Source organism: Delphinapterus leucas, chromosome 1 (genome assembly GCF_059928025.1).
Source record: "Delphinapterus leucas isolate spDelLeu-1000000601 "Yukka" chromosome 1, BTC_Dleu_Yukka2, whole genome shotgun sequence".
NCBI lineage: Eukaryota > Metazoa > Chordata > Mammalia > Artiodactyla > Monodontidae > Delphinapterus > Delphinapterus leucas.
The window spans coordinates 177912100-177936285 of record NC_143129.1 but is presented as its reverse complement, the minus strand read 5'-3'; the positions used below and the strand labels follow the sequence as shown (position 1 = coordinate 177936285).

The following is a 24186-nucleotide window of genomic DNA, read 5'->3' as shown; positions in this document are numbered from 1 at the left end:
GACCAGATGACGGAGCTGCATCTCCAGAGCAGGGCTTGGCAAGGGTCCCACTGGTGGGATGAGGTCAGAAGCACCCACCCTTCCCCGGGGGATGGCGCATGTGGTTCTGGCTGGGAAACGTGGGCTCAGAGCCTGGATCGCATGTGAGGGAAGAACTGGACCGTAAACACATCCCAGGATGCGGGAGGTGGGGAAAGCAGGGAACTGCCCCAGTTAAACGCCTTGTAGGGGCTGGTACTTGTTTGAGTCAAGCCCATTCTCTGCTGCCCCTGCAGGAGGGTAGGACGGTTAAGAGTGTGGACTCTGGAGTCAAAGCAATCTGGTCCCAGCTCTGACTACCTGCGTGACCTCTAAGCCTCAGTTTCCATATCTGTAAAAGGGGGACGGGGAATTCCCTGGCAGTCCAGTGGTTAAGACTCAGTGCTTTCACTGCCACAGGCCTGAGTTTGATCCCTGGTCAGGGAACTAAGGTCCTGCAAGCCATGCGGTGCGGCCAAAAATAAAAATAAAAAAGGCGGGGGCAGTACTCCACAGTTATAAGGATTAAATGATGATGCCTATAAAATGTTGAACGGAGCACCGGGCATGTGCTCAACCTGGAGATATGACTGTCAGATGAGGAAACAGAGGCTCAGAGAGGGGAGTTGTCCAACATGATCTGAAAAATCAGGGGATGCCGGGAGCAGACATGTGCCAGGGGCACCCAGGTCAGTGGTATCAGGCAGGCCGAGGCAGGAAAATATTATGATTTTATTTGCTACACTGACAGTGGCTCTGAGTGCGGGTGGTGGCCGCTGTCTCTACAAGGGGTGTCCGAAGTGGGGGACAAGGATAGTTAGCATCTCCCCAGGCGGGGGCAGGGAAGGCTGGGCCGGGCAGACGTGGGACATGAGTGTGACAACCGCCAACCTCAGGGCTGCAGGAGCGATGGCAGTGGTGTCTCTGGAGATGGGTCCTGGCCGGTGGCTCAGAAGCAGGGAGATCCAGTGTTTAGGGTGCCGGCCGGCGGGCCTGCGCTACCTCCCGGGCCCGGCAGCCGGTGGCCAGGGCTGCTCGGCCAGCTCCTGCTCCAGCTGCTTGAAGCGCTTCTTGGAGGCCCGTTTGGGCCGGAGCCACCGCAGGCAGCCTGGGAGGCACTGGTCCAGCACGCTCTGCCGGGGACAGGGAGGGCGCAGGGGGGCAGCTGTGGCTCAGTCCCACCCCCAGAGCCCCCTGCCACCCCAGTGCGGGGCAGGCCCCACCTCCAGCATGAAGGCCCCCACGAAGTTGAAGGCGACCAGGCCCAGCAGCAGCAGCTTGAAGTAGGTGTCGGCGATGCTCCTCAGCGCCAGCAGCCCCTGCAGGAGGCCGGGGACCAGGAGGAGGCCCACCAGAACAGAGCCCAAGAGCACCAGGGCCACCAGGAAGGGCACTGGGGGTGGGGTAGTCCGTCAGCCAGGGAGCCCCGCACACTCACACCCGTGCCCGACGGGACCCCACAGGCACCAGCCCCACAGCCCTTCCCTCCATCTCATCCCCTCCCTCCAGTTCATCCCCCCTCCCCTCCATCTCATCCCCCCTCCCTCCATCTCATCCCCCTCCCTCCAGTTCATCCCCCCTCCCCCCATCTCATCCCCCCTCCCTCCATCTCATCCCCCTCCCCTCCATCTCATCCCCCCTCCCTCCATCTCATCCCCCTTCCCTCCATCTCATCCCCCCTCCCTCCATCACATCCCCCCTCCCTTCATCTCATCCCCCCTCCCTCCATCTCATCCCCCTTCCCTCCATCACATCCCCCCTCCCTTCATCTCATCCCCCCTCCCTCCATCTCATCCCCCCTTCCCTCCATCACATCCCCCCTCCCTCCATCTCATCCCCCCACCTCCATCTCATCCCCCCTCCCTCCATCACATCCCCCCTCCCTTCATCTCATCCCCCCTCCCTCCATCACATCCCCCCTCCCTTCATCTCATCCCCCCTCCCTCCATCTCATCCCCCCTTCCCTCCATCACATCCCCCCTCCCTCCATCTCATCCCCCCTCCCTCCATCTCATCCCCCCTTCCCTCCATCACATCCCCCCTCCCTCCACCTCATCCCCCTCTCCATCTCATCCCCTCCCTCCATCTCATCCCCCCCTCCATCACATACTCCCTCCCTCCATTTCATCCCCCTCCCTCCATCTCATCCCCCCTCCCTCCATCTCATCCCCCCCTCCATCTCATCCCCCCTCCCCTCCATCTCATCCTCCCTCCATCTCATCCCCCCCCTCCATCTCATCCCCCCTCCCTCCATCACATCCCCCTCTCCCTCCCTCTCATCCCCCCTCCCCTCCATTACCCCCCCCAGCACATCCCACCCCCAGCACAGCAGCACCATTGGTGTAGAGCGGCCGGCGGAAGGGCGCCCCCTTGGACACGGCCATGGCCAGGATGAGGTACTGGAAGCTGGACAGACAGAAGACCACCGTGTTCTCATAGTTGGGCAGGTTGTCTGGCGCGGGTACCGTCCTGTTCAGAGGCACGAACCTGGGAGCACAGGGACCGGGAGTCAGGGAGCGAGGGTGAGGAGGACGGGGCATGGGTGGGATCTGGGGTGAGCTCCCCGCTACTCACCAGGGCTGGGCCACGGTCAGGAAGTAGCCCCCCAGCTGAACGCTGGCCACCAGGGCCACCTGTAGCAGCAGGCTGCTGAGCACGGGCACGCTGAGCAGGGCCCCTGGCGGCCGCGCCTGACCCAGAGCCAGCGCCGGCCCCGTGCGGCTCATGAGCACCGCCACCGTGGTGGTGATGACCAGGTCGATGACCAGGAACTGCACGTCGCCCAGGTTGGTGTTGACCTGCCGGCAGAGAGGGAGGGCGGAGGGGAGGATAGCTCCTAGTCTGATGGGACAGGCACCAGCCCTGCCCTTGAGGAGTCTGATGGGGAAGGTGTTTTCTTGCCCTGCAACTTGATGGGCAGACGCACCCTCCTGCCTCTGGGAACTCCCAATCTGATGAAGGAGACACGGCCCTGCCTTCAGGAAGCCCCTCTCCCCGTCTGAGGGAGAAGGCATCCCTGCTGACCTGATGGGAACTACCAGGCTGAGAGGGAGGCTGAGGCTCTGCCTTGTGGAGCCCCAAGGTTTCTGGAGGACACACAGTTCCTGCCCTCAGGTTTAAGGTGGACACAGGGACAAAAGCTGGCGCAAGGCCTGCAGCGCCCCATGGCGTCACCTGTTTCCAGTGTGGGCGAGCAACGCGTGCGCTGAGCAGAGGAGTGGGTGATACCCTTTGGACAGGAGACTGGAGGCACAGTCGAGGTCTGAGTTAGGGCGAGCGGGGAATGGGCGGATTCATGGGAAAGGGGCAGAGGCCTCGGGTGTCCCGCTCCTGCCTCTGCCTTCTTCACCCCTGCCTGGGCTCTGCCTCAGGCCCCCCTGCAGATGGGGAACTCCCAGAGGACAGGGATGAAACGCCAGCACAGGACAGCTGCTCCCGTTTCTGAGGACCTACTGTGCACCAGCTGCCCCGTGCTTTCATCATCTCAGACAAGCCTCTGCTGAGGCTCCGGAGCGCCTAAGCCACGTGGCTGGAGCAGGATTTGAGGCCACGCTGTCGACTCCAGAGCCTGCCGGCCTCCTCACCGCGCTGCTGAGGTCCCCGCCCCGGGCCCGGCACGGGGCCTGCAGATACTCACCGTGTAGAGGATCAGGACAGAGATAAACTGGGTCAGGCTGTACAGGGCCATGTACTTGAAGACGCTGAACGACGTGTCCAGGGAACAACGACCTTCCCTGGGGAGCGGGTATGGGCATGAGGGGGCCCAGGCCGGCTGACAGGCCCTGCCGAGACCCCGCCCCCCACCAGGCCCCTGCCCGCCTCACCTGATGACCATGGGCACACACTCAATGTTGGCCACGCTCGAGGTGAAGGGCGAGACCACTGAGGCCTCGGCCTGGGACAGCGAGATGCCCACGTCAGCCGCCTTCAGGGCCCCGCAGTCGTTGGCGCCATCCCCACACATGCCCACACAGTACCTGTCGGAGAGGGGAGGGCAGGCGCGGCCCGGACTCACGTGCTGGCTCTGAGCCCTGGAGGGCCCTCCTCAGCTGCGAAATGGCCCACCCACCTCCCGGGCCGGCTGGCAGAACCCGGGGACGGCTGCATCCCGACTGCCCGCCGGGTGCCTGGGAAATGCTCAGTAAATGGTACGCAGTAGGTGCTCGGTAAATAGGTGCAATTACAGTAGCCACAGGGTCTGTATCCACGGGGTCTGTATCCACGGGGTCTGTATCCACGGGGTCTGTATCCACAGGGTCTGTATCCATGGATACAGAGAGCCGACTGTACTACACCATTTTACATAAGGGACTCGGGCATCTGTGGACGTTGGTATCTGCAGGGACTCTCAGAACCAATCCCCCGCAGAACTGAGGGCGGTGTACTACCGTCAGCATGACAGAGCCGGGGGTGCCTGCTGGGCTCTCTGAGGCTGATGGCTCCTGAACGCCTGGGGTGGGAAGCAGGGACATAAGGGCCAGCTGGGCCCCCGCAGGCCCCTCCCCATAGGCACTCACTGAAGCTTCTGTAGTTCACACACCAGCTCTGTCTTCTGCTCGGGAGCCATGCGGGCAAAGACGGTGCCCTGGACCAGGACCTGGGAGCACAGGGAGGCAGGGGAGGGGCTGAGGCAGCCAAGAGGAGGGGGCAGAGCGTGGCGAGGTGTGGGGCGACCAGGGAGGTCCGGGGCAGCCCTACCTTGGGCAGCAGCTTGGGGAAGTGCTTCATAAGGACACCAAAGGTGGGCCCGCTGAGGGCCAGGTGGCTGGATCGGGGGTCTGGCTCCATGGTGTAGCTTGCGGCCTGGTCAGGATCCTGGGGGCCCGGGAAGCTCAGCTGAGCTCCCCCTGCCCACCCTGAGAGCTGGGGCCCGGGACAGCTGACACAGGGGTGGGGTCATGGGTGGGGTCTGTGGCGGAACTTGGGGTCAGCCTCACCTGAGCCCCGTTCACGGCTGCAGAGGACTCCACTGGCAGAAGCTCGAGGGAGGCAGGCTGGCCCCGCTCAGGCGGGTTGGCGTGGATGATGACCAGGCGCTCCTGGGGGCCCACCATGCCGCAGGCCTGGGCCACGGTGACCGCCGTCTGCAGGTTGTCCCCTGAGGGTATGGGGCAAGGTCAGGGTCCAGCTGCTACTGAGGGGGCCATCCTCACCCTGACACGTATAGATGGGAAAATTGAGGCCGGACAGAATCTGTCTGCCATGACTGGCTCAGTGAGCTCAGGCAGGGCATCAGTGTCTCTGAACCTGGGTTTCCTTGTCTATAAAACTAGGGATCAAAGGTCTTAGGAGAAACTGGGAGCCTGGGTTGGAGTTCTACATATACCTTTTTTCTGGCCACGCCATGCGGCATGTGGGACCTTAGTCCCCTGACCAGGGATCGAACCCGTGCCCCCTGCACTGGAAGCGAGGAGTCTTAACCACTGGATGCCAGGAAAGTCCCCTGAATCTCTCTTTTCTTGCTCCATGAAATTGTCACAACCTTTGAGGCTGACCTAACTTCCCCCATTTCTCAGAGTTGGAAACCGGAACTTGGGGAGAGGTCACCAGCAGCTGAGCTGGAACGCTGTCCAACACCAGCCCCAGACTCTTTGGAAGTCACTCTGCTCCTCTGGGCCTCACTTTCCTCATCTGTCAACTGGGGTGACAATTATCACTCAGGAGGGAGACTGTGAAGATACCTGAAATGTCTGAAAAGGACCAGGACTGAGGCAGGGGCCCAAAGAGATGCCCCAGGAAGGGACGCCAGGTACCCTTATCTCTGCCCGGGATGGGGTAGATTCTGCGCTCCTAACCCAGGCCCTGCTGGTACCTGTCACCATGACGGTGCGGATGCAGGTCCTCCGCAGAGCCTGGATGACGGGTGTCGTCTGTGGCTTTAGCAGATTCTGCATGACTAGCAGCCCCAGGAGGCTCAGCCTCCACTCCACTGCATCCCTGGAGGGTGGGCAGACCCGGGTCAGAGGTCATGCAGTGGCCACGACCCCTCCCCCAGCCACTGGGCTGGGGCATCGGCCCTGGGCTCTGCCCCCCTCTGCCCTCACGAGGCCGTAGGCTCAGTGCCCAGGGCCCACCTTGTCAGTTGCTGAGCTGCTTCCATGTTGGGTGCGATGGGCAGCGGCTTGCTGGCGAGGGCCACCACGCGGTAGCCAGCAGCTGTGTAGCTCTGCAGCATCTGGGCGAAGTCGGTGGGCACTGCCAGGGAGAGGCAGGTGTCACTGGGACGGGGAGGTGGAGGCAGCGACACGGGCTGGGCGCCCACCCCATTCCGCGCCAGTGCCGACCTGCAGACTCTGGGGCCCTCCCCCTTCACCTGTCTTGGGGTCGCAGAGGCCTGCCACCAGCTCGGGGGAGCCCTTGACGCAGGCCTCGGGCCGGGCCGCCCCCGGCCATGCCACCACCACGCTCATGCGCTGCAGAGCCGATGAGAAGGGGAAGTGGCTGAGGATGCTGACCGGCACCAGGGGCTCCTCCTGTAGGGTTGGGGGGCAGCTGAGGGGCTGGCCTGTGGAGCCCACCCCTCCCAGCCCACGCCCCACAGGCACCCCCGCAGCTCACCATGCCCTGCAGGTGGAGCTCCTGAAGCGGGGGTTTCATCACTGCCAAGACCTGGGTCCCAAATGTCGAGTCTGCAGCTGATCCCTCCTCCAGGACCTGGGAGGCAGGCAGGGAACACTGGCATCGAGGGGCCGGGTGCTGGCGTGGCCGGGGGCAGCCAGTCCTTGGCCCGTGGAGAGAGGCAGTGGGAGACACTCAAGTTAAACTCATGGAGGACTTCCTTCATGGGAGACTGGATAGAACAGAAGTCAAGAATGTGCGCTTTGGAGTTGGGAGGACCCCAGTTCAAACTCTGGCTTTGCCATTTACAAGCCGCTGGGTGACCTTGGACACAGTTTCCTTCGTGAAGCAGGTTTGAAGCTACCTCCCTGGGGCTATGGGGAGCAGTACATGAGACGAGGCCCGTAGAGCGCTGGCACGGGGTAGGTGCTCAGCACTAGGCCTTGGCCATAGTTATTCTCGGTGGTGGGCATGATAGAGACACCCCCTGGAGGTCCTAGGATGAAGACTGGGTGGGCTTAGTTAGGGCTCGGCCTCCTCACCCAGCCAGTAGATTCCACCATCTTGAGGTCCATGGGGTCACCCACTGGGGTGTCCCGGAGCCGGCTGAGGGTGTGGCAGGTGGCCAGTGCCCGGAGCAGGGGCCCCATGGGAAGGCGGCGGGGCTCTGGGACCAGCGGCAGGAACTCCTGCCCCTTCAGGGGCACCACACCCATCACGTCCAAGCCGTCCTCTGTGAGTGTGCCTGTCTGCAGGGGGCAAGCGGGTGGGCCAGTGATGAGTCCTGGGGTGAGCTGTGCCCCGCTGCAGTGGGCGCCCACACCCCTGGCCAGGCGGGGCCCATGGGAACCCCAGGAGCCAGAGCTGGACCTTTGCTCAAGCAGGTCCGTCTGCCAGGCTGTCCTCCCCAACCCGCGGTGTTTCTTGGTCTGGCATCATTTCCCCCAGGAAGTCTTCTTCTTTAACCCTACAGTTGGGTCAGGTAGTGCTTGCTCGGGGCTCCCACCCATGGCCTCTTTACTACTCCATCATTTGTTCACTGTGGTACCAGGAAGAGGGCCTGGCCATGTACAGCTCTCAGTGTAATGAATGAATGAATGAGTGAATGAATGAGTGAACAGATGCCTGCCTTTCCCATACCATATTCCAATGGCTCAGTTACACGTCCGGCCCCTTCGCTAGCCTGGGAGCTCTGCGAAGACGATCAAGCTCCACCCTTTCAGTTTAAATAACGTCCAAACTCCTCACCAGGGCCCGCCCGCCTCTGATGGATCAGGGCTCTGCCCGTTTCATCTTGCCCCCCTCCCTACTGTTCCCCGAGCCCCAGGCACACCGCTCTGTTCCTCCAAGGAGCCAGGAGCCACTCTACTCCTTCCCCTCCACCTTGCCAGCCCTGCTCTCCTCTCAGTGTGGTCCACCCCTCAGAGGTCACCAAGGGACCACAGGAGCCTTCCTTGACTGCCCTCTAAGGGAGTGACCCCATGTACCACCCATCGCGTACCCCATTTGCCTCCTCCCTAGAACCCATCACCATCTGCAGCTCTCCGTGGTCCCTGGCCACTCACTGTGGTGGTGGGGACATCTCTGTGTGGGTCACTGCTGGATCCCCAGTGTTGACAGCAGCCCTGGGTACCCAGTAGGCCCTCAATGGTTCTCAAACAGACAAATTAAATGAGTTTAGACATTTCATGCTCCAGACTGTGAGTTTGATCCAGGTGGGAGCTGGGGGAGAGGGTGCCTCTGAGCGTTTCCATCCCAGGACAGGACCTGGCGGTGGCCAGTGTTCACAGCAGGGGTGCACGGGCAGGCGGCGGGGCTCTGGGCTCAGCAAGCCCTCAGTCAACGTTGCTGAATGAGGGATGTGGGTGTGGGGGGCCCGGCTGTGTCCCCCACCCCACGGCCCCCACCTTGTCGAAACACACCAGCCGGAGCTTGCCCCCCAGGTTGATGCGCATCGGGTGGGTGCAGAAGACGCCCTGGCTCCGCAGCCGGTTCTGGGCGTAGAGCGTGCACACAGTCATGGCGGCAGGCAGGGCGGGCGGCACTGCCACCGTCACCAGGTCCAGAGCCCGGATCACGATCTCGTCCAGAGGCACCTGGCAGGGGGCACTGTGAATGCCAAGGGCCAGGCCGGGTGGGCCCTGGGCCCCCAGTGGCAGCCCCCGCCCGGCCCCCAAGGCTTACGTGGTTGCGGTGGAGGATGAAGATGCTGTAGACGGTGCCGAGGAGAGCTGAGGAGACAGCAAGGGGCTCAGCGGGACTGGGCACGGGGCTCCGGGGGCCACTGGCAAAGTGGGGTGTGGGGGGCCACTCACCCAGGACGGAGAGGGCAGCCACAAACTTCACGCTGTGTTTATAGAACTTGAAGTTGATGGGCCGGGGATGCAGGATGGAGCTCACCAGGGCCCCTTTAGCCGTGCAGAACCCTGGGAGGAGATGGGGAGACTGAGGCAGGGGAAGCTGAGGGTCAGGATGACCCCACCCCTCCCCCACACCACCCACACCTCTGGGGTTGTAAGGCATGATGCTCCTGGGGTCAGCAATCACCCAGTTTGGCGGTCACACGGGATGGCCACAGGCCTTGCCCGGGCTTCATAAGCTTAGTAAATAAGGAATTAGTAGTACCGTCTACAAACTGGGTGGTTTCACTTAAAATCCAGATGTGCGGCTTTCGCTGAAAAATGTCAAATCTGGTGACATACTGGGTCCCTTTCACACGTGGCAGGGGCCTGCTGGAGATGTACAGCACCACTCTCTTCCTAAGGGGTGGGCTCCTTCCTTCTTGCCCCGTCCCTGCCCACTCCAGCCAATCCCAAGTAGGGGTGGGACGTGCCTGAGTCGCACAGCAGGGCAGTGGTAGAGATGGGTCCTGCCCGGCTCTGTGTCACCTGTCCTCTAGGTGCTGGGCCCAGCATCCCTCCCCACTTCCCAGACTTGTTACCTGTCTGGGTCACCACTGCCAGGGCATGGGGTCCTACAAAGGCCCGGGCCTGCAAGATGAGGGTCCCACAGAAGAGCGTGTGCCGCTGGTGGGTCTCTGGGAAGTAGGGCACCGGTCCCTCCGGCAGGGCGGTCTTCAGCACTGGAACGCTCTCCCCTGGGAGGGATGTGGTATGAGGCCCATGCTGGTCCCTCCCACCAACAAGACCAAGCCTTATGCCTAGAACTGTTACGGAAGCCCCAGGTCTCATTTAACGCTTGTAACTATGTGTGAAGAAATCACTGCCCCCATTTTACAGAGAGGTACACTGAAGCTCAGAGAGGGCAAAAGACACAGACACAGTGAGACAGTCCTGGGACGTGTGCAGCCAGTTTCCAAGAACCACCTCTCAGGGGAGCCAGAAAGAGTTGTGAGCGTACAGCATGGGCAGAGTGGGGGGCCAGGGTGGGGGGCCGGTGTTCTCCTTCTGTTGGAATTATTTTGTAACAAGCTGTGTTACTTTTATAGTTCAAATAAGATATTGACACGAGAGGGCTTAACCTCTGTAAAGCCCTGAGCTCGCTGCCTGGCAAAGAGCAGCAGTGCCTCACCCAGCATCTACAGGGGTAGGACCCGCTGAGGCGGGACTGTTACCTGAGCAAAGGGAAAAGAGAACTCCATCTAAAAGTTCTGACACAAGGCAGAGAGGCTCAGTGGCCTGGCAGGGGGGATGGGAGGCTGCTGGCCAGGGGCAGGAACTGACCTGTCAGAGAGCTCTCATTGACCATGCACTCGCCAGCCACCAGGGCAGCATCGCAGGGCATCAGCCCACCCTCCAGGGGCAGCACCAGGCAGTCTCCCGGCACGAGCTCACTGGAGTCGACCCATTCCTCCTCTTCGGGCAAGCAGGGGCCTCAGTATAGCCTGGAGGGGACTCCCCCACTGCCTCCCCCAGCCTTCGTCTCTCCCCCAGCCTCTCTCCCTCCCCCAGCCTCTCTCCCTCCCCCAGCCTCTCTCCCTCCCCCAGCCTCCCTCCCTCCCCCAGCCTCTCACCTCTCCCAGCCTCTCACCTCTCCCAGCCTCTCACCTCCCCCAGCCTCCCTCCCTCTCCCAGCCTCCCTCCCTCCCCCAACCTCCCTCCCTCACTCAGCCTCTCACCTCCCCCAGCCTCCCTCCCTCCCCCAGCCTCTCACCTCCCCCAGGCCGGCACACGCACACCTGTACAGACAGCTGGACCATGTCCCTCAGAGTCTGGCTTTGCTGTGGGCAGGGGGACAAGCAGGGAGTGGGTGGGTGGAGGTCTCCTCGGACACCGCCTGCCCTGTCCCATCCACCCCACACCGCACACCTTTCTGGTCTTGTATATGGACACGCAGATGGAGACCATGGAGATCAGGAAGATGCACAGGGCATACCAGTAGTAGTAGTCAGCCAGCCACAGCCCGATGCTGAAGGCCTGGAACCCATAGTAGGGGTTCAGTGCCTGGGGGAGGGGCGGGGAGGCAGCGTCAGGGCCCAGGTCCCCCAGGGCAGCCCAGCCACAGGCTGGGCCTCCTGTGCCCACGGAAGCAGAGGGCCCGGCAGTTGCCAAAGGACTAAAGCCAGGCCTGTCTCCTGGTCAGTCCTGTCCAGATGTCCCTTGAGCCAGCAGCTTCTTTGCTCTAAAGAGGATACACGGGTGTTTACACGCCAGGCCCCTGCTAAGCACATCATCTAAATGTCATACGATGGTGAGGACAATTCCACAAGGCAGATGCTACCATCAGCTTCATTTTACAGCTGAGGAAACTGAGGCACAGAAGGGTTAAGTCACTTGCCTAAAACCACACAGCTCCCAGGTGGCCGACTAGAGTTTACATCAGGCCAGACTCCAAGGCCTCCTCTCTGTCTCACAGGTGTCTGCCCCTGGCTCAGAGGGCTGGGATGTTAGCAGTGTACTCTAGGTGTGTCCAGGTCACTGGCTTCCCTTTGTCCCCATGTGACCTTGGCCATGCCACGTCCCCCCCTCTGTAGCTCCGGTTCTTCATGTGTGAACGGAATGTCCCTACCACGAGGCTGTTGGAGCGTGAAAGTGGGTAATGCACGGAAAGGACCCAGACTCTGGAGCCTGGCGCTTGGCACACAGCAGGAGCCCAGGCTGTGTGGGTTTGTCTCTTGGCCTCTAAGCCCCAGCCCCAGCCTGGACCAGAACTTCCAATTCCTCTCCCTGAGCTGACTGGGGCTGGTTCTGAGACAGCTCTCCACCATGGAGAAGAGGACAGCTGGTACAATCTGCCTCTGTAAGGGTGGCCCAGAGAGGGCAAGCCCCTGGCCCAGGTCACACAGCCAGCTCAGGCCAGAGGGGGGGCGGGGCCCAGGGACAGCCCTACCTCATCCACCAGCAGCTGGGGATAGGACTTGACTGGTACACTGATCACGTTGGGGCCGTAGATGGTCTTCCTGTAAGAGGAAAAGCGGCAGGGCCATCAGATGGAGGGGCCGTGGCAGCTGGACCCTCTAGCAGTGATGGAGCGCCCTACTTTCCAGCTGGGGAAACTGAGGCCCAGAGAAGGCAGGTGACTGGAAGAAGGCCACACCCAGGGGGGTAAGAGAGGGGGCCCCAGCTCTCAGGGCAGCACCCACCTCACGGTTTGGTCCTGGAGGCTGAGGCCGGTGCTGGAGCAGTGGAGGTCGTCACAGGTGCGGCCGTGGTCCAGCAGGCTGGGAGGACGGGGGGGGCACTCGTGTGGGTGGTGGGGTCTGAGCTCTGCATCCCCCACCCCTCCTGGCCCACCTCTGCCACACTGAGCTCCCGGGAGAAAGCTGGTCCCTCACGAACTCTGGGCCTAACTTTCTCCTTCTGTTCCTCTGATCGGGCCCCAAACCATGTCACCCAGGAAAAACGATGAGAGATGATGATAATACTTAACAGTGACAACAGCCGCTGTTATTTAGTGACATTTAGAGCTTTCTTTACAATGATGCCTTCTTAGGTAAGTCACTTAACCTCTCTGGGCCTCAGACTTCTGATCTGCAAGATGGAGACGGTAACAGCATCTCCCCCACAGGGCTACGGGTGGAATAAATGAGCTAAGTTTTGCAAAGTGCTTGGACGGTTCCTGGCACTTACTAGGTGACAAAGGTCAGCGATTTTTTTTTTTTTTTTTTTGGCTGCGTTGGGTCTTCAATGCTGTGTGCGGGCTTTTCTATAGTTGCAGCGAGCGGGGGCTACTCTTCTTTGCAGTGCACGGGCTTCTCATTGCAGTGGCTTCTCTTGTTGCGGAGCATGGGCTCTAGGCATGTGGGGCTTCAGTAGTTGTGGCTCGCGGGCTCTAGAGCGCAGGCTCAGTAGTTGTGGCGCACAGGCTTAGCTGCTCTGCAGCATGTGGGATCTTCCCGGACCAGGGATCGAACCTGTGTCCCCTCCGTTGGCAGACAGATTCTTAACCACTGCGCCACCAGGGAAGTCCCACGTCAGCGAGTTTTGCTATTCCTCTCATGTAGCAGAGGCTGTTGGTGCCCTCCCCACACCCCCTAGGAATTCACGTCTGTGCGGTGCAGCCTCTTACTGGAAACACCTGTCCTGGCTTGAGGGCTTCTCCTGGCTGCATAAGCATGGTCTACCCGTGAGCTAGGAAGGCCAAAGTTGTGCAAGAGTTCATGTATTCCGCAACCGGTAACGGTAGGAAGGTGATGGGTACGTACCCCCTGGTTTCCTCACTCCTTGGGTGAGGGCACCCTGAGGTGCGTGCTCTACACTGGCTCAAAGGGATCCCCAAGGGACTGTGCTCCAGGTGCCCACATCAAGCCCCCTCCACCGGCTGCCTTCTCTTCCCGGCCTCACTTCCCCTACGTCTCCTGGCATCACCTTGCAAACAGATTCCCTGCACTTGAATCCTTGTCTTGAGGTCTGCTTCTTGGGGCTCAAACTAAGACATAAACTGAGCTCGTATTTATCAAGCGCTTAGTAGATGGCAGAGCAGGTACAAGACGCCAAACAGAAGGTCCAAGTCCAGAGCTTACGGTCTGATTCACAGCAGTGTTGCTACCTCAGGCCGGGTGCCGTGCTAAGCCTTACATGACAGTAATATACTTTACCCTCGAAACAACCCTAGGAGGCCAGGATTCCCTTCATGAGCTATTTACAGACAGGCTCAGCGAGTTGAGGGGGCCAAGGCACAGAGCTGAGAGGGGAGTCCAGGCTGGGCCACCTCATGCCACCTTCTCTGCCCAATGCAGCACCCGCTGTGGGCGTGGTGTAGCGTCGCCGGCCCTGACCCCTACCTGACTCGGCAGAAGGCCTGCTGGGTCTCGATCCAGACATAGCGCTGGCCCCGGAAAAGGTAGTAGCGCAGCGTCCGCTGCTGGGTGGGAGAGAGGAGAGGTGGGCTGGAGGCGGCCCCAGGAGGAGTGTGTGGGGGGCGGCAGGGCGATGGCACAGGAAAGAGGCGGGAGAGGCATGGAGGGGTAGAAGGTGATCGGCCAGCATCCTGGACGATTGGGACGAGAGAACCAGAGGCGCCCAGAGAACAGCTGGAGTCCAGTCCCCATTGTACAGGGTGTGAATCTGAGGCCCAGAGACAGGCAAGGACTTGTCCAGAACCCAGCTGTCCACTTACTGCCTCTTCGGTCCTGTGGAGCTGGGCGGTGTCCTTCCATGTCCCCTCTGGTAGTGTCCCCACAGCTGCCTGGCTCCGGCCGTCCTCCGCCTGGGTCTGTGGGGGCAGCTCCAGGCTGGGGACGGGGGTGGGGTTACCGTGGAGCCCTGGGAGCTACCCCAGCACCTCCCCATCCCCACAGAGCCACCTTCCCTCTCTCGGATGGGAGGCCCTGGGATCAGAGCCTTCATGGGGGGAGGGCAGGGGGAGCAGGGGCTCCTGGGAAGGGGAGATGGGGCTGCCTCACCTGTCTTTGCTGATGGCTTCAGTCTGCACCTGGACAGTATAGAGCTGCCACGAACTATCCTGGAACACGGAGGTGTGGACTCAGTCCTGGAAGAGACCCCTCCCCTCCCCGGTCCCACCCGACAGCCAGATGGCCCCTGCTGGAGGAGGCAGGGATCAAGGATAGAGGTGACCTCCTTGGGAATCACCCACCCCGTCCCATCTGCCCACTGCTCAGATGGGAAAGCTGAGGTCCAGGGAGGAGAAGCACCTGTGTAAGGTCCCACAGAACGTCAGCGGCCAGGTTGGGCTGAGAACCCGAGCATCCTCCGCCCCGCAACCCTGAGCCACCGCCACCCCACTCCAGCTCCAGGCTCGCCCCTGCTCCCCCATCTCTCACCTCTTTGTCTCTTATTTCGATAACGAGGGTTTCGGCGCGGGCCAGGCTGCACGGCTGGAGCCGCAGCCGCACCCGCCACATGGGCTTCCATCGGAAGAGCAGCAGAGGGATCCCCGCCATCATCCAGACCACGATGTGATAGCCGATGACCCTCCATGGACTGCCACAGTAGCCGCTGAGCCTCTGTGGACATGGGCGAGAGCAGGCCAGGTAGTGGGGCGGGAGGGGGCTGGAGGAGGAAGCCAGGGTATCTGGGTGGGCCTGGGTACCACCCCCACCTGGAGTTGCCCCTGCCCCTCCCCTGCCCACGTACCACGGATGAAACTGAGGAGCTGAGGGGATCTATAGATGTCTCTATCGTCAGGGTCCCATAACCGGCGGGCGTGTTGCCCACGAGCGGGCTGCTGTCTGTGGACAGAAGGGAGAAATGTCATTTGGGGGGGGTTGGGGGGGAGCTCCTCCTTCTTTCTTTAACCACGACTTAAGCACAGTCATTTTATAAATCTGGTCTGATAGATCCAGTAACTCGAGTCTTCACGGGTCCGTTACCGGGCTGCCCTGTGGGTCCTCACTCGTAGGACCTTGTTTCCTTGTGCGTCTGGCGATTTCTGACTCGGTGTGGGCGCAGAGTCGGGGGACGGGGCCTGTTGAGCACTTTGGGCTTCAAGAGCACCCCCACACACATCCAGCTATTAGCTTCCTGGGAGCTCTGTGTCCCACATTCCATCTGGTCTACACTCTGAGGGCAGGGACAGGGCTGCTCATCCTTTTTCTTTTTTAGACGTCATTTTTATTTATTTATTTATTTATTTATTTTTTGTGGTACGCGGGCCTCTCACCGTTGTGGCCTCTCCCGTGGCGGAGCACAGACTCCGGACGCGCAGGCTCAGCGGCCATGGCTCACGGGCCCAGCCGCTCCGCGGCATGTGGGATCTTCCCGGACCGGGGCACGAACCCGTGTCCCCTGCATCGGCAGGCGGACTCTCAACCACTGCGCCACCAGGGAAGCCCTACTTGTTTTTAATTTATTATATTTTTTAAAATTTATTTTTGGCTGCGTTGGGTCTTTGCTGCACGTGGGCTTTCTCTAGTTGCGGCGGGAGGGGGCTACTCTTCGTTGCGGTGCGCAGGCTTCTCATTGCGGTAGCTTCTCTTGTTGCGGAGCACAGGCTCTAGGCACGTGGGCTTCAGCAGTTGCAACATGCGGGCTCAGTATTTGCGGCATGCGGGCCCTAGAGCGTGTGGGCTTCAGTAGTTGTGGCGCGTGGGCTCAGGAGTAGTGGCATGCGGGCTCTAGAGTGCAGGCTCAGTAGTTGTGGCACATGGGCTTAGTTGCTCCGCGGCATGTGGGATCTTCCCGGACCAGGCATCGAACCTGTGTCCCCTGAATTGGCAGGTGGATTCTTAACCACTGAGCCACCAGGGAAGTCCCTGCTCATCCTTTTTCAACCTTCATGCCCAGCATAGGCCTGGCAGTGAGGAGATGCCGAGAAGTCGAGTATGGACTGATAAAATGTCAGGGCAGCCATGAAAGGGGCAGCTTCACTCTGAAGGTGAAATGGGGGGAGGAGGAAGGAAGAACCCAGTCACTGGGGGTGGGCTGGAGAGGAGGGGTGAGCTGAGAAAGCCCCCAAGGCTCAAGGAGAGAAGCCGCTATGTGCCAGGGCCCAGCTGAACAGCTGACAGGTTCCTTCTGTGAGGAAGGGCCCACTATCACCCCCATTTTACAGATGGGTAAACTGTGGCTCAGGGAAGACCAGTGGGCATCTCTACTGTAGAAACTCTTCTTTTTCTACTGCCTCCCCTGCTGTAGTGCTGCGGTCCTAGCAGAGCAAGCAGACAGTGGGTGTTCTGGGGCCCGGGACGGGGTGGGGCTCATGGCCTCTGTCGGGGTTTCTCTAACTGTGCTCCCTGGACCTCTTGGGGAACCTGCTAGACATGAAGATGCCTGGGCCCCTCCCAGACCTGCTGGCACAATGGCAGCGGTGCTGAGCATCTGCATGTTTCCCAGGAGCCTCTGGAGAAGTTCACTAAGGGGGATGGGAAAGCAGGGAAGGTAGGGGGCAACCTGCTGGTTTTCTGGGCTCCCTACTCCTCCTCCCCAACCAGAGCCCTGCAGAGGCCTGATCTGAAAGTTTCCACCCAATAAGCCCAGGGTGTCCCAAGCAACTGCCTGTCACAACATCCCCAGCCCCTCAGCTGTTCTGTCCCCAAACACTTAGGTTTCTGCAGCTTCTCCAAGCCCCAAAGCAACCATGATAGTCAACATTTCCCGAGGCCCCACTACGTGCGGGCTCTGCTCCTGGCCCTTCTTACACGGCTAACGCAATGACCTTGCCATGTAAGCACAATAATTATCCCCCTTTTTGTTTTTTTTTCTTTTAGCTGTACGCGGGTCTCTCACTGTTGTGGCCTCTCCCGCTGTGGAGCGCAGGCTCCAGACGTGCAGGCTCAGCGGCCATGGCTCACGGGCCCAGCCGCTCCACGGCATGTGGGATCCTCCCGGACCGGGGCACAAACCTGCGTCCCCTGCATCGGCAGGCAGACTCTCAACCACTGCGCCACCAGGGAAGCCCCATCCCCTTTTTATAGAAGAAAATTAGGCTCAGAGAAAATTAGGCTCAGAGAGGTTAAGTAACTTGCCCAAGATCACACAGCCAAGTACATGGTAGTGTCAGGCTGACTCCAGGGTGGGGTTTCTTTTTTTCTTTTTTTTTTTTTGGCTGCACTGGGTCTTTGTTGCTGCGCACGGGCTTTCTCTAGTTGCGGTGAGTGGGGGCTACTCTTCGTTGTGGTGCGTGGGCTTCTCATTGCGGTGGCTTCTCTTTGTTGTGGAGCACGGGCTCTAGGCGCATGGTCTTCAGTAGTTGTGGCACAAGGGCTCAGTAATTGTGGCTCGCCAGCTCTAGAGCGCAGGCTCAGTAGTTGTGGCGCATGGGCTTAGTTGCTCCGTGGCATGTGGGATCTTCCTGGACCAGGGCTCGAACCCGTGTCCCCTGCATCGGCAGGCAGATTCTTAACCACTGCGCCACAAGGGAAGTCCCAGGGTGGGTTTTAATTCCCATCAGACCACGCAGAGTCTGTTCTGTCCTATCGCAGCCCCCCATATCTCCACATAAGGACTGTGATAATAATTACTATGGTAATTACCATAATAAGAACAGCCAATAACCATTAAGCACTTCCCAGGTGACAAGAGCTGCTCTAACCCTCCACGCGAATTAGCTCATTTAACCCTCTGGCAACTCGATGAGGGGACTCTTATTTTTCCCATTTGTACAAATGAGGGAACTGAGGCTCAGAGTCACCAAGGCCCCCTGGTAAATGGTGGAGCCAGGAGGTCAGAGCCCAGATCTTGTGTTTTGGGGGCCAATGTGGGCACTTCCAGAGAACAGGGCATATGCCCTCTGCCACCTGAGGCCTCTTTCAAACAAGAGGACTCAAAACCCAAATTAACCCAAGCTCCACCCACGGTCAATCCCTCCCCTGTCCACTGGGTGACTCAGAAAATATACGGAGCTGCCACCAGCTCCAGAAAGGGCCTGGTCTCTGGGGAACTCACACACATACACCGCTCCCACACATACACACGAAGCCTGTAGCTCTCAACCATCTGGGTGTCTGGCCAACGGTAAAGTCACAAAGCCAGAGGGCAGGAGGCCTGGTCAGCCTTCTGCCCTGGGGCTCAGAGACCCCAGCCTGGGTCCCCTGGGGTGGTCCCTTTTGCTTTCTGGTCCCGGCCGGTCCAGCTTGTGAGTGAGGCTTGTCAGGGCATGGTTTCCTTCCCTTCCTGACAACAGCCCGCAGACAACAAACAGCCGAGGCCCTTCTGCTCTCTGGTGTATGTGTGTTGTGCAGGGGCGGGGGAGGCTCGCCCTGGATCCTGTCTTGTGGGGGCAGAACAACAGGCATTCAGGGCAACTGACCCGGTCTGGCAACCTGGGTTCTGAGGTCCTTGGCCACCAACAAGCCCCAGCCCTTTTCTTGTCCCCTCCTCAAAAGGCCACAGTCCCAGCTGTCCTTCTTGCCAAAGCCCCTCACCAGCCCTGGAGACCTGCTCCTTGAGTGGGTCAGGGCGGGTAGTTTCGCCCCCTTTAGGGCTCTTGTCGGGCAGTTTCTGGGGTATAAGGAAAAAAAGCACCTTAGGGAGGACTTCCCTGGTGGTCCAGTGGTTAGGACTTTGTGCTTCCACTGCAGGGAGCATGGGTTCGATCCCTGGTTGGGGAACTAAGATCCCCCACAAGCCCTCGGTGCGGCCAAAAACCAAAAACAACAACAACAAAAAGAGTACCTCAGGGCTATCAGGGGCTGACACAGGCCAGGCACTGTTCAGGGCTTTACACACATCGATTCATTCATTCCTCACCACTGTGAAGTGGGGACTACTTTTATCCCTATTTTACAGATTAGGAAACTCAGGCCCAGAGAGGTGAAGTAAGCTGCCCAAAGGCCACACAGCCAGCACGCGGTGGGACGTGGATCCAGGCAGTGCGGCTGTAGGGTCCACGCTCTTAACCACGGCACTACCAGCGCCATCGCTGTCGTCCCCATCAGTCACTGTGCTCCTGGCTCTCTCACAAATGACTCAGCCTCTCTCCAGGCTTCCGTTTCCCATCTCTAGGATCATAACCCCAAAGTAGCTGGCACATGGGGTGTTTGAAGTTCCTGAAGCATGGCCTGTACAGGAGGGCATTGCTGGCTCCCCTGCCAAGGAGGTGTGGCTTCCGCTCTGGCCCATTTCTCAGGCTCCCCTCTACATTCCCATTGCCCTGTCTGAAAACCCACAGCTGTGCCATTGCTCCCCTGTGTGCACTCAACAGCTCTTCCCCGGGCCTTCAAACCCTCAGGCCAGCAGCTGTGCTGGGGATGGGACTGCAGCGTGCTGCACTGACCCCACGTGGGCCACTTTGCTCCTGCCAATCTGCTTTCCTCCTGCAACAATCAAGCAACTTATCCCATTTTACAGATGAGAAAACTGAGCCTTGAGAGAGGCAGTGTGCCCACCAATTTGTCTCGCAGCTGGAAGGGGCCTTGCTCCAACATTCTCTCTGCCCACCTCACCCCCACCCACGGACACCAACACATCAGGCTTGCACAGGTGTCATCGCCCTCCTGCTCACACTGCCTGGCATGTGGCTGGGACTCAGGAACCATTTATTTAATGAACCAATGAATGAAGGTTGTACACCTCACTGACATAACAGAGCATGGAAGCAATGGTGCAAGAGTCAGTGTGTCCACCTCCTGCCTCTGGGTCAGCTGGGAGGTGCAGAGGAACAAGCCTCTTCTTGAAGGGCCCTGCCAGAGACCATCTGGAGCTGCCCTCACTGGATCACTTCCCCCAGGACCTAAACAATGTTGCCTCTGGAAGTTCTTCCTTGTGTCTATCACACACCCATCATTTCACAAGGATGCTCTCTCCGTCAACCTGGGGAAGGAGGCAGTCACATCTGTGGAACGCTCTAGTCTCCCAGCAAGGTCAAGCCCAGGGCATGCTCTTGAAGAACATCTGTCCAAACACTCAGAAGGGATGGCAGGGATGTCTCCCCAGGGATGGCACAGGAAGGTCAGAGCAGTGTCTGATCTCTTCCGGCACCACCAGCTCAGGCCAGCTGCTTGGGATGGGGACACTTTCACAAATGACTGACTGCATTGCTCTTCTGAATAACCGTGACTGACCTTCACGCGTAACCCTCTGAGGGAGGGACTATTATCATCTCATTTTACAGTTGGGGAAGCTGAGGAACACAGCTTCAAAATCCCTTGCCCAGGGTCATACAGCTTGCAAGGGGAGAAGCTGAAAATGAGTGGGTCTAAATGAACACATTCCTCTCAGTTCATCCTCACAGCCACCTCTCCAAAAGTATGGATTAGGATTCCCATTTAAAATGAGGCACAGAGGTTGATTAACAGGTCCAAAGTCACACAGCTCTGAGTGGTCAAGATTAGACTTGAACCTAGTCTGACTCCCTGGCCCTGGGGCAATGCCACGAGTACCGCAGAGCGGAGGGGCTGGCGTCAAAGCCATTTGGGAACCTCTTGTTTCCTGCGGAAGCACGGGTTTCCTCCTGATGACCTGGCAGAGGCCCAGGGCAGCACTGCTGCCTCCTCCCTTGCTGTGCTTCTCCTTTGGCCAGAAGCTCCTCTCCTGGGCCAGGCTGAGTGTGAGGGATAATCTGCCAGGAGCTCCCTGATCTTTGGATCTGGAGTCCAGGGACCATATGTCCTCAGCCTTTCCCCTTCCTAACCCTGGGTGCACCCTAGAGTTGGAGAGGGGGATGGGGGGGAGTAAGGTGGGAGACCGGAGGGAGAGACCTGAATGAAGGGTCTGCAGCTGCAGAGAGGATGCTCCAGCGTTGGTGGCCCTTGGCTGAGGTCTAGGCTCTGAGTGACCCACGTGGAAATGAGACCCTTCTAAACGCGAGAGGTCTACTGGCACCCTTTGCAGCAGGTAGAATTAGACTCTGGAAAGGGTGGCCTCCAGACACAGGGCCTGGGACAGGTAACATGGAGGGTGTGGTCCCTGGACCGGCGTGCTAACAGGCTTGCTCTGGGGGCCTGACTCAGGGGATCAGGAGTGGCATTTGTGCCCCAGGGCACTCCGATCCAGGGACTCAGGAGCCCTGGCTTCTCCAACCCCATTCATTCATTCAACCAAGAGGAACAACCGCTCAGAGGCCCTGGATGCAGCGGCCTCCACGTCTCTTCCCCCACCTGGACATCCGTCACTGCGCGGGGACACTTCCCTGCGCCCCGCCACCGCGGCCCCCGGATTATCCTTTTGCAGGGCGGCGCCAGGCGCTAGGAAGGTGCGGAGCGGACGGCTCTGCGCGGTGCCATCCCCGGGCTCCTGGCCTCTCTGGGAAGGGGGAGGGCACGGGCGCGGGGATGTCCCGGGGGCCGCTCCCTCGGCCCGCGCCCCAGCGGTGGGGGTGTCCCCCCACGACAGATGCGACGACGGGCGGTCCGGGGACCGCGCCCGGTTCCTGTCGGCTGGGGCTGCGCGCTCACCTGCGCTCATGGCGGCTCCTCGCGCTCATCGCCGGGCCCGGGCGTCGCGATGCACCGCGGTCGGGGCCGAGGCGGAAGGCCGGGGGCGCGGGGCGCTGCGGAGCTGGGCGGCCCGGGACACCTGCAGGACCCAGCGGCTGGAGCGGCGGCGAAGGTGCCGCAGTCAGGCTCTGCGCACCGCCAAGCCCCGCCCCGCCCTCTGCGGCCCCACGTCCTTCCGCGCGCCGCGGGGGCTGCCGGGATTTGTAGTCCGAGGCCGCTCCCAACGCGCACGCAGGGGCGGGGCGCCGAGAGACAGACGTGACAGCCCTGGGACAGACTGACACATAGAGAGGAGGACACTCAGGGAATCCGACACGACAGCCCTCAGACACATGAACACATAGACACACACTCAGAGAAATAGCCCTTAGATGCGCAAACACAAGTACGCCACGCCCCTCCCACTCCTCACAGATTCGCCTAAAGAGAGAGCTGTGACCCAGAGATACACAATTCTCAGACACGCACACAAAAACAGGACACTCAGGGAAACAGGACAGCTTTGGTACACAAACACACAGGTACACAACAACCTCGGACACACACATAGATACACACACACAGAGGCTAGACTCCCAGGACACAGACACAACACACAGATTCACACACAGAGGTGATACTTAGAGACAATGCACACATACCCAGTAGTGTGACACTTAGAAACAGGTAAGACAAGCCCCCACCCCCGCCGTTAAGTACAATGCATGGCTGGTTCAAGCTGGTGCATCTCTTGTAGGCTCTGTGAACTTGGGCAAGCCACTCAGCCTCTGGGCTTCATTTCTTAACATACAGGAGGACGATGACATTAGCAATACCTGCTCGATAGATTGCTGTGAGTCCCACAAGAGAAAAAGCATGTAAAGCACGGGACAGTGCCTGGCTCTGCCGCATAAATGTCAAAGAAAGAAGATAACACCTGCCCAGAGACTCACAGGCTCAGATACGTCTCACAGGGATATGTGTGGACGCAGGGAGGCACTGCAGTGATGCACAGAAGGACTCTAAAATGCCACAGAAACAGCCGAGGCATAACCCCCGTCTCAGAAGCCTCACAACATGACTGCAGACAAGCCTGCACAGGTGGGAACAAGGAAGCCCCTGAAGGGCACCAAGACCTCGTGTTTGTATGCAGTGTTATCACATTACCTCATAGCGACAGGCGCAGACAAGGTGTCCCCTGACCCTGGGGTTGATGGCTTCTGGACTAAGGATCTCCAAAGGATCAGAGACCCCAGGCTCTGGGGCAAACCAGGGAAGGATCACATTAGGGCCAAGGCTAGGACTGGGCTTGAGCCATCAACATGTATCCAGTATGAATTTCTGCAGTGCTGGGTGGGCACTGTTCTAGGAGTTAGGAACGGGAGGGTGAACAAACAGATATGGGGAGCAGTCAAAGGCCAGCAGAGGAAAACTCCACAGTAACCTGTGGTGGAAAGGGCTGGAAGGAGACAGAGCTGCGATGGAGAGCAATGGTGGGGGAGAGACTCCAGAGGGGAAGCAGGGAAGGCCTTGACAGTATCTGGTCCATACCGAGAACTCCATACATACACTTGATAAAGGGGTACGTATCGGCAGGACTTGCTGACGCATGGGAGGTGGAGGTATAGGAATGGAATCAAAGGTGCCTCTCCTCCCTGGGTTTTGGTCTGAGCAGGTGGGGGGGGGGTGGAGCCATTCGCTCAGCTGGGGCAGGCTGCTGGTGGAGCAGGTTGACCACCTGGGGGATGGGGCTGGCTTCACTCAGTTCAGGGGAGAAGACCTGTTTCTTCTGCTGATGCCTCAGTGAGGGCAGCCTACCGAACTTTTCAGAGCCCCTGTTTCCTCCTCCAGGGCTTAGCTGGATGTCTGGCAGACCACTTAACCAGGGGAACCCTGATTTCCATGGCAGGCAGGATGGCTAGGTTTGTATAAATGACTTGCTCGATGGCCTTGCCAAGAGGCAGTGTGGTACAGTGGCAAGTGGCTGGGCTCTGGCACCAGAGAGACTTGGGTTTGGATGTGCATCAGTTGCTGTCTAGCTGTGTGAGCTTTAAAAAGTCACTTTCCCTCTCTGAGCCTCTCTCCTCATCTGTGAAATGAAAGCTGCTGGAAAGATGAAATGGGGTGGCAGGAACTTGGCAGAAGCCAGTTGCTTTCTTGAGATCCTGGTGCTGGGCTAGAAGCTTCATAAAAGCAGGGGGCTTGGGGACTGCATCGCAAGATTGGTCCCTCATTCTTCATATTGCTACTTGGCATTTAAGAGACTCCATCCTCTGAGCCATCTGGGAAGGAGCTGCACCTGCCGCTTGGTCCATGGTCTTCATGAGGCAGGAGACCAGATGAAGCTTCCTTCCAAACCACAGAGGATGTGGAAGGCCTCGCCTCTGCCCAGGGTT

The 24186-nt window shown here is 59.7% G+C and overlaps 1 protein-coding gene across 3 annotated transcripts; it reads right to left on the bottom strand.

Annotated features, from left to right (window-relative positions):
- Positions 1 to 890: 890 nt before the first annotated feature.
- ATP13A2 (ATPase cation transporting 13A2) lies at positions 891 to 21957 on the bottom strand. 3 transcript variants are annotated; one of them, XM_089900247.1, is made up of 29 exons: positions 21770 to 21957; positions 15072 to 15166; positions 14759 to 14941; positions 14381 to 14439; positions 14095 to 14209; positions 13760 to 13839; positions 12119 to 12196; positions 11866 to 11935; positions 10845 to 10979; positions 10690 to 10756; positions 10260 to 10391; positions 9518 to 9673; positions 8892 to 9002; positions 8761 to 8807; positions 8484 to 8672; positions 7119 to 7325; positions 6577 to 6672; positions 6332 to 6491; positions 6093 to 6213; positions 5831 to 5955; positions 4956 to 5116; positions 4717 to 4833; positions 4536 to 4615; positions 3843 to 3995; positions 3656 to 3752; positions 2593 to 2816; positions 2354 to 2505; positions 1242 to 1411; positions 891 to 1151 (listed from the first exon to the last, which is right to left on the bottom strand). In XM_089900247.1, the coding sequence occupies exons 1-29, from the start codon at positions 21777 to 21779 to the stop codon at positions 1017 to 1019; spliced, it is 3525 nt and encodes a 1174-aa protein (XP_089756373.1). In that variant the 5' UTR covers positions 21780 to 21957; the 3' UTR covers positions 891 to 1016. The 3 variants fall into 3 exon arrangements, with proteins under 3 accessions (XP_089756373.1, XP_089756381.1, XP_089756377.1); XM_089900255.1 differs by having other exon boundaries at positions 10845 to 10952; XM_089900251.1 differs by having other exon boundaries at positions 13760 to 13836.
- Positions 21958 to 24186: the final 2229 nt, after the last annotated feature.